General features: G+C 34.5%; 2 protein-coding genes across 3 annotated transcripts; one reads left to right on the top strand and one right to left on the bottom strand.

Moving 5' to 3' along the window:
* Positions 1-589: 589 nt before the first annotated feature.
* On the top strand, positions 590-3,680 carry LOC115995067 (ras-related protein RABH1e). The gene is made up of 6 exons (XM_031119484.1): positions 590-872; positions 1,797-1,867; positions 2,127-2,215; positions 2,413-2,524; positions 2,889-2,979; positions 3,239-3,680. Exons 1-6 carry the CDS (start codon positions 756-758, stop codon positions 3,377-3,379), a joined length of 621 nt encoding a protein of 206 aa, XP_030975344.1. The 5' UTR covers positions 590-755; the 3' UTR covers positions 3,380-3,680.
* A 275-nt stretch (positions 3,681-3,955) lies between these two features.
* LOC115995066 lies at positions 3,956-9,430 on the bottom strand. Of its 2 annotated transcripts, none has more exons than XM_031119482.1 (7): positions 9,165-9,430; positions 7,714-7,828; positions 7,567-7,637; positions 6,149-6,433; positions 5,873-5,951; positions 4,874-4,982; positions 3,956-4,244 (listed from the first exon to the last, which is right to left on the bottom strand). In XM_031119482.1, the coding sequence occupies exons 1-7, from the start codon at positions 9,192-9,194 to the stop codon at positions 4,166-4,168; spliced, it is 768 nt and encodes a 255-aa protein (XP_030975342.1). In that variant the 5' UTR covers positions 9,195-9,430; the 3' UTR covers positions 3,956-4,165. The 2 variants fall into 2 exon arrangements, with proteins under 2 accessions (XP_030975342.1, XP_030975341.1); XM_031119481.1 differs by having other exon boundaries at positions 5,873-5,960; positions 9,165-9,428.
* Between the last annotated feature and the right edge of the window lie 311 nt (positions 9,431-9,741).

Below are 9,741 nucleotides of genomic sequence, written 5' to 3'. Positions count from 1 at the left end.
TGGGCAAACGTTTTCTAGGTAAGCAACCATTTATCTTATAATATTTTGATAATTGTTTTAAATAATTTCTAACTGAGACACATAATAAATCACACCCAAATTAGTATTTAAAGCATGCAACTTTTCCCTCTACCTTAGGATAAATTATTAAATATTCTTATAATACAAAAAATATAATACTCTCTTACCTCACATAAATAATGAATCACGATAAATTCAATTGACATGATTCACTAAAATAGTAAAATATGATAGAGTAGTGATAATCATTAATAACACAATTGTACTCTCATAATATTAAATAATTACTCATTCTTTAAACAATTTGATTTATATTTACCTCATTGACATTCTTTGCTCTCACGAGGAGAACTAGGTTCGAAATCTCTGGCTCGTTATTCTAATTATTAAAATATAAATTAAAAATTAAAAAAAAAATAAAAAAAACACCTTATTGATAGACATGAATGTAATAACAAGAAGGTAAGTTGAAAGATTTGACTTTTTATTTTCTTCTGCCGTCTTCAACTACGTCGTGTTTGGCGGTTTCTCCTCGAAACAACTATATATACATTCAACTCAAAAAACATCCATTCTTTCTTGTCTCCCTTTCTCTTTCTCTTTCTCTCTCTCTCTCTCTCTTCCATATTTTCAGAAGAGAGAGAAAATTTTCTGAGATTCAGATCTAACAATCCTAACCTGCACACCCCACATACCCGAAATACACTCTCTATAAGAAAGAAAGAAAGAAAGAAATGGCAGCTGTGTCCCCTCTAGCCAAATACAAGCTGGTATTCTTGGGTGACCAATCCGTAGGCAAAACCAGCATCATTACTCGCTTCATGTACGATAAATTCGACGCCACCTACCAGGTCTGTCTCAGACTCAGGACCTCTCACCTTTCTTTCTTTTCATGTTATTGAATGTTCATATATGAATATTTGTGATTTGGATTCTTAACATGAGTTTTGTCGTTTTGGAAATTCACGTGGATCATTCATCGTTCAATAACAATCTTTTCATTCTTTTACATTATTAGAATTATCATGTTTTTTTTATACATTTCTTATTGTGCAAGCAATGTGTCGCGGGTTCGACTCCAAGAACCAGCCTCTCTAAAAATTAGGCTAGAGCTGTTTACCAATCATACGTTCCGTTCTTCACAAAAATAAGAATTTTGTGCAATGAGTACAATGTTTTAATTTTTGTTTGAGAGATAAATTAAGATAAAAATTAGCTTCGAAGACGTGATTCTTATCAATTCTCATGTAAAATTATTATTTATCTTTTTACAATCTTGGTTGATATTTACAATTTTTCAAGGGATTATTAGTTTATTTATTGAACCTTTTAATTTGGATTCGAAGATTTGTTCTCTTGAAGGGTTTGTAATTATAATTGTGCCGTCTTTGATTTTTTTTTTTTTTTTGGTTCACTTTTATTGTTGTTTGTGGTGTATTCAATTAATGGGATGAATTGTAAATGCTTATATATCCTTTAGTGGGATGAATGTTTAATTCATTTAGTTGCTACCGCTAGAAAAATCAAAAGGAATTAAACATGAAGTTTTGCGTTGTTAATTTAGAACAAGGATTCAGGCAGAGATTTTAGTAGGTGTGTATGAGCTGATTACTCATAATTGTTCAAAGACATTACTGTTATACTCTGCCACCAGTTAGTGCCCATTATTTTTTGTTAGGTTTAATGGAAGATGATTAAAGTAGGTAATTTGGTTAAGGAAATTAGATTTCCACAGTATTAAACTTTTGCCTAATGCTTAGCTACATAAACTGCAGGCTACAATTGGAATCGATTTCTTGTCAAAAACAATGTACCTTGAAGATCGGACAGTTCGTTTGCAGCTTTGGTAAGATGCATCACCTTTTGTTAAATATTCTCCCAAGTTAAAAGATTTTTGCTGACAGAATAAACGTTGGTCAGGCTTAGGGCTTAGCAAGCAAAGTTTACCATGCTTTACAATGTTTGTAATGAACATTAGATAGTAAACTGTCTAGTAGCTGATTTTGGTGACATACCCGAGTTGATTTTCCAATTTTTTCTATTTATGCATTTGATGTATATAGCCGTTTAGTTTTGTTGGTATAATATGATAATATACTTCACAGGGATACTGCTGGGCAAGAAAGATTTAGGAGTCTCATTCCAAGCTACATCAGAGATTCTTCTGTTGCCGTAATTGTCTATGACGTAGCAAGTATGTATTTAGTCTAGCTCAAGAGAAGTATACTTGTTTCCTTAGAATTTCTTTTTGGGGGGAACACTCCTTGCAAGCTTCTCTGTCAAATTGAGTTCATTTCAGGAAGATAAGAAGAAGCTAAAAGCTTTTCCCTTAGACTTTGCCATACAGATGAACATGGTTTTCTAATTCCTAACAAAGCTGTCATAATGCAGATAGGCAGTCATTCCTGAATATTAACAGGTGGGTTGAAGAGGTACGTACAGAACGGGGCAGTGATGTCATCATCGTACTTGTTGGGAACAAAACTGATCTTGTTGATAAAAGGTGAGGAATTAACAGATTATCTGTTCAAGTTTAATAATTTCAGTTTCTATTCATGGGAGTCAACATGACCTATGTCTTTAGTTGGTTTCTTTAGATTTGATAAACCTCCTCATTAACAAAACACTAGACAGTACTGGTTTATCTTCTGTGAGTTGGCATGCTTTGGCATTGATCATAAAGAGCGTAAGAGAATTTTGTCATTTTTTTTTGTTGTTGCTAAGTACAGTTTTGTTGTCATTAGTACAAAGGAATTCCTGCTTTATTAAGTTAGATTTATCAGAAACATTGATCTAGTTATTACTTTTGCTACTGTTATTCTGTTTCCAAAAATTGTTCTGATTATGTTGTTTTGGTGATCAAACAGGCAAGTATCTATAGAGGAGGGAGATGCCAAGTCTCGTGAGTTTGGAATCATGTTTATAGAAACCAGTGCAAAAGCAGGATTCAATATCAAGGTAAATTTTAGGGGATAAAAGATCCTTTATTGCTTCATATCTTTTGTAACTCTAGGGTGGGGAGTGATCTATTATCTCATCTTATGTCATTGCACTCAAAGTGCATTTCTTCTAGTATATTTCTAGTGGGGAATTTTAAGTCCATGCTGACCATCCCATTTAGTTTGCAATGATCCCTTCCTCTGATACATGTCTGTTTTTGTGTAATGTTGTTTTGGTTTCTCATATTTTTGATAACTTCCATTACTTAAAATTGCAGCCTCTCTTCCGTAAGATTGCTGCTGCCTTGCCAGGGATGGAAACACTTTCTTCCACAAAACAGGAAGACATGGTTGACATAAATCTAAAACCCACTGCCAATTCATCCCATCAAGAGCAGCAAGGAGGTTGCTGGTGCTAGAGAAATGTATCTGTTTCAGAAGATAAAGAGAGAGAGAGAGAGAGAGACGCAGTTCAGATATGAAAGCTGAGTGAGATCAGGCGCTTTATAGCTAGATGAAGTTGCGGCAGACTTGAATGTTTAGTGAACAAAGGTAGTAATGCTTTTGGTCTGACAAACAACGGTTGATATTTTGGAATCTTTATTACCATTAGCATTTGTTTTCTGCAGTACTTGTCTTGAAATTTATCCCAAATGTTATTAGTGTGACCTGCAAATTCTCTTCAGGATTTCATTTATTACAAAAGAAACTCTTTGGATATATTGTAAGACATCTTACATTTTTTTTTTCTTGGATCATCTTATTACATTTAAGAAGGTATCAGTATGCTTCGGGTATAACATACACATACCTTGTATTTAGGTCAATGATATATTGGAAGTGGTAGATGGAATTGGTAGCATTAACCATATGTGAAGACTGATAATGTGACTATTAGCAAGAGTAACTGATTAGCATATGCAATTGGCAGCATCACATAGTGGTGGCATGCTAGTTGTTGCATACTAGTTCATTGACATAATAATTCCCCATCAGATATGCATAGCACGGTGCCCTTATTGCTGAAATATGAACACTGAGATAAGCTGTGATAGTTGCATATTACAGAAAATTTAGTAGAATTGTGAATGATAGTTACTACTTTATGTACAGAGGACATCCAAAAACAGTTTCATGTTAACATTGTGGGCAAGAGATCTTCAACAGTAGTTTTGAAGAGAACTACACAAAAGCAGGTTGAACAATCAGACATGAACATAATTATCACCACTCTGCCTAACTTTCAATGTCAGATATATCAGCACCAATGTTCCCAAACTTGACCTGGAAAAAGAAAACACATAATTGAAACAATGGTCAAACAAAGGGGGAAAAAACCATAGAAAAGGCAAACTCGTCCACAATGAAAAAACCTTGCCAGCAGCTGGTATTAATTTCAGTAAAAAGTGCTCCCCATCAAGCAAATAAACCCATCTGTGCAAAGAACACCTCCTTTACCCGTTTGGTTATTATGGAATGTGTGGCTGGGTGAAGGGCTTGAAACTTGAAACTGCAGGGCCCTCTAGTGAGAATGCCAGTGATGCCGGCATGTAGTCTAAAATCTTAAATGAAAAGCCATTTTGTATGCTTTAAATCCCAAGTGTTTAGTGGAGTAAAATCCTATAATTATAATTGACACCAAGCCAACCCATTCACATGCTTTTCCCACCTTGATCATTAATATCATACAGCAAATTATGTCTGGGTCCTCCTAATTCTAAAGCAAGCATTTCCAACAAGTTCTAAGTTGAAAATGTATCATGATAATTATTATGGAACATTCACAGTTCATAATTACGTCAATATGAAATGATGGAGGCTCAAACCAGAGCATGGATATAAGCATATATCATTGGAAAGCAGTACTTTCCCTACTGTCACTATCATCAATTCGTTGAGGATCTGCAGCTTACATGATTGAAAATAGGAGAACGATCTTTCTTGAATCAAATGAGGTAGAACGCTTATATCTTCTCCATCGATTATTTGCAGTATCATGGGCCCTTTCAGTCACTGATTTATCTGTTCGATCAGAAATGATAGTTGAAAAACAAATTAGGTACCTAGTTGTAAACCGGTAAGCATACAATGGTGTTAGAAAGTGTGCAATATGTATGCTTTTTTTAATAAGTAGAAAGTGTAATAAGTTAATTATATGCATATTAAAAGTTTGTGATTAAAAGTAGTTAAGTGAAATTGTAGAGAAAATTATTAGATATGCATCTCATGCTGGGAAATTGACTTAATCTTCAAAGAACAAACTAAGAAAGATTCAATATTATGCAAAATATTGAATGGCACCTGAGAAATAAGATGGTAAAGACACCTGACAAAAGTTTACACGCAATATTATTATGAAGAATTCCAATTTGATTAGCCATACAAAGCAAAGGGATCATGACCAATAATTCTATCTTCAAGTCTGGTCAACCATATCTCTTGTAAAAGTGGAGTTTCTAGTCTCTGTGCGTGTGTCATGACGTGGTATGCTCATGCTTGTGCACTAGCACCTCACCATTTTTCTGAAAAAAAAAATAACATGAAGTTCTCTCATGCTTTTGGCCAAGGAATCATACGCAGTCCACTTGGATATAAGAAGTTTTGAATGTCTTCAGAACCTAGAAGCAGCCATGGAAACTTTCCCTGGGAATATGCTCTTCTTTTCAAAAAAAGGTTCTCACTATTCAATGCCTTAAAAATATGTTCATTTGTCAAGCCATCAGGAAATTGCTGTATGAAGCATCTTTCAAACCTAAGCTGCTCAGCAAAGCTTGCTTTTTGACAATATATCATATTCATTTAAACATGTATGGATTTGACAAAGAACAACACCAGAATTTATGAGACAAGGGATGCAAACAAATCACAAAGAAAAGAGCAATAAATCAATGGTAACATAAATGCTTACATACCTCTTGAAGTGCCAACATTCATGAAAAGCTGCATTAGTTTTCCACCTATTGTATGGCTTGCTTGTCTCCACAACACCCTCTGCAAATGCTTTAAGCCATTAAGTAGAAACTTTAGAAACAGAAGAAAACAATTGAATCAACATTAATTTAATGACAGATAAAATGATTCCACAGAATCCAGACCATATAATAAGTGGTTTGTAATTTCTTTAAATATACTATTCTAGATAATTTAAAGGCTATCTATGTAATAGGAACTTGAACAATAAAACTTACAGTTAGTGCACCTTCACTTTTCAAACTTTCAACAGCTTCATCATTGGATTCAGGTGTTTTTGAATATTCCTTTTCAATATTTAAATCGACAATGCATGGGGAAATAGGATCAGCACTTTTCACTGGCAAATCAATGCAATTTTGGCAATTCAATTGTGCATCCAAGCACATCTGATTTTTAGATAGATTAGCAACTTCCAAAAAGCTTAGAAATGCCAACTCTGAAGCACATTGTGGACTCTTCCCTTCACCAGACAGCACTGAAATGCTGTAGACATCTTGGCCCTGCAAATATAGACATTATATTTTAGCCCAATTTCCAATTTCCAAATTCTGATTTTGCATTAAATTAACCATTGAGTTGAATGATCAAAATCACAGGGACTTGATGTCTACAAACTCCTGGACTAGAAAGAAAACAAAATGATGTCTATTGGAGTCCAGAGTGAAAACAACCAAAAATATGGTTACAATCAAGAAACATGACTCTAGCAATGCCAGTCACGGCATCCTTCAAGACTTCTGTAAAATAAACCCGCTTGGTCTATCATCCTTCAAGAATTTTAAAATTAAAAGAAAAAGGTCTTGTCAACATTGATAATTATCCTTGTTTCCTTTTATCATGTTTTCTGATAGATAAAAATGACAGTAATATTCATGTTCCTACAAGCATAATCCAAATTTAGTGAGTACCAAACTAACACATGTCCAACAACTTTGATGACGGCAAGATCCTCTTAATAATAATCATAACTATCATTTACTGCCCTTTAACCAAATACTTCAGGTTGGAAACAGAACTATTGATGAAAGATGAATGCAGCACTTATTCATGTCACAACAAATCAGGACTAATAGTGACCGTACAAGATGCATTCCAAAATGTGTTTGTGTAATATCGTGGACGGAGCCAGGACTTGGAGTTAAGAGGGGTGGCTTTGTTGTTGGCTGTGTGCTGTGGATCCGACCTCAAGCTCTTCTGCTGCCTAGCCGTTTAAGGTTTTTTTTTTTTTTATTGATAAGTAAAAAAGTAGTGTATGTGGTGGGCCAAATGCTAACCAATAAAATTTGCTATCTCAACAATTTGTAAAAATGTACTCTTGAAAGAATCAATGATAATGTTAAGGGGGCAAAGTGTAATTTATATAACAAAATTGCTAAAATAAAAACCCACGTATATACTGGTAAATTTTTTTTTTTTTTTTTTAAATTGGGGGGGGTGGGGGGGGTGGGGGTGGGGGTGGGGGGGCAAACTCTAGCTCCGTCCATGCATGTGGGTAGCAATGAATAGTGCATTTAGTTTTAAGCACTAAAATTCCCAGAAAAATCAACAGAAACTCATTATTACTTTCTTTTTTTCTTTTTTGAAAAAAAGAAAAAGAAAGAGTAATCTACAACAGTTAAAAAGAGGAACTTACATGTGAATTGTGCTGTGGGCAACTTAGTCTTGCTGGAAATGAAGCCCCCTCAAGCAGAATTGGCAAAATATCTGAAATGAATTTCAAAAGAACCATTCAAGATGCATGCTTAAATAATAAAGTATGTAATTAAGAAACTGATTTTACCTATAGAACAGTGCTGGTTGACCTCATCAAAACTTTGATTTAGTAGCTTGAAACATGAACAGCTGACAGGTAAGCTGCAAATACCATCCTGGATGCCCCGGTTGTTTTGTCCCCCCTGCAAGCAATGTACATGCCAAAGTCATGCATGAAACATTCTCTAATTAGGGTGCGGGGTATTACAATATGGTTTTACGTGACTCGTATACAATACCCCAATTATTAAAAGCCATTTGCTACCATCACAACTAGAAAGTTAGAATATGTTTTGGCGTGGACAGGCAAAGCAGGACATTTGAGTATCCAAAGGAAGCACTATATAATAGGGAATTCCGCTACATTTGTTACAGTACAAATGAATAAGTCTTCATAAAGCCAGAAAATAGCAAAGGATCGGATAAGAGCAAAGGAAACGGGGCCTCCTCCACCTTTTTAAAGGAGAGGGGGAAGGATTTGAGGGAATTTGGGGGAATTTGAAGGGTAAGGGATTTACATTTTCAAAGTACAGAGTTTAATAGAAGAAGAGTATATTTGTCCATTTCTTTATACATTATCATTTCTTTCCTTTCCCTCCTACAACCAGACAAGAGGAATTATATCTAATTCTCCTTCCTCGATATTAATTTTAGAATATCCAAAATAAGAAGATAGGATATCTACTCTCTACTCCTCACTTGTTCTCTATCTCCCTCTCTTATCCTCTCCTGTCCTCTCCCCCTCCAAACTTCTAAAACAAGTGCAAATTATCGCAATGAATGCGAGGGTTTCGATTCAAAACCGTCATCGTTGCACCAAATGAAGTGAAGATAACAGTCTATTGAATCAGCAAGAAACTGCTTATCATCTTAGCTACATGAGAGTGGATCAAAACTCCTTTTCTTTTCTTTATTTCCTAAAGCATAAAGGAAACACAACTAACTACTAAACAGTAAACATCTCACTCAACAAGCTAAGAATTTAGTTCAAATACAAAGGAACACAATTACAAAGTAAAAAAAAAAAAAATGCAGATTTCAAGTTCCAAGAAATAAAATTACTAGTAGAAAAAAGTTGATTAGAGCCTAATTAGACTAGGTGGACCGGCTCAATTCTGAATTTCAAGAAAGAGTCATAAAATTCAGTTTTTTATTTTTTATTTTTATAATGTCCGATAATTAGGTCTACCCCATCAATTTCTTCAACACTTCCATAATGCTAAGAGCAACTAAAAAAATTCTAAATTTATAACTTTTATGTTGCTTTATCTTTAAAAGTAGAGTCCAATAAGTGAAAAAAATCGAAAATTTAGTTCAATTTCTTGGCTCCTAACCACTTGAATTGAAAATTGTAGCACAATTAGAAAGCAAACTGGAAATGCAGCTGGAATCAAAGAACCAAAGGTTAGAATAATTAGAAATCGTCACTGATAAGCGCTAAAGCAGCTGTAATTTTGAAGAGAGATTCAAAAACTTTACCTCATTGGCCGAATCAGCAGCCATTGGCATTGTGAGCAATCACAGTCTGAAATTTTAGCTTAGGTGTGAGGAGTGTATGAGAGAGAGAGAGAGAGAGAGCCTTTCGTACTTATATTTTCAGATTGCAGAAAGAGAGAGAGAGAGAGAGACGCTCACAGGTCTACTAGTCTCTCTCTGTGGATGTGAACGTTACGTGGGCAGAGAGAGCTTTTTACTTTTTCTTTCTTTTGATCAGTATAAAAATTTATATTCTGTTAAGGAAGCGGCGCGTTTGTCTGAAAAAGCAACTGTCTACTACGACTACGACTACGACGTCGTCGACTTGACAATTTGTTATTGCTATCTACCACTCTCGCTGTACATGAGTATGTATTTTGTATGACCAAATTGGCCTTAAGTTTCCTAGACAATGACCGTTCTGATTTTTTTACGTTTAAAAAATCTTATACGTTTTTCAATTTCCACTATTTCTATTTAGGGTCCTTTTTGGATTATTTTCTTGAAATTGAAAATTTTTACTAAAAGTATCGTAAATAAAAGTAAAAATTAGTTGAAATAGTACAGTGAAATCCATAAA

Source organism: Quercus lobata, chromosome 6, assembly GCF_001633185.2.
Source record: "Quercus lobata isolate SW786 chromosome 6, ValleyOak3.0 Primary Assembly, whole genome shotgun sequence".
Lineage (NCBI taxonomy): Eukaryota > Viridiplantae > Streptophyta > Magnoliopsida > Fagales > Fagaceae > Quercus > Quercus lobata.
Note: the sequence above shows the minus strand (reverse complement) of the source record. Positions and strands in the feature narration are given on the sequence as shown.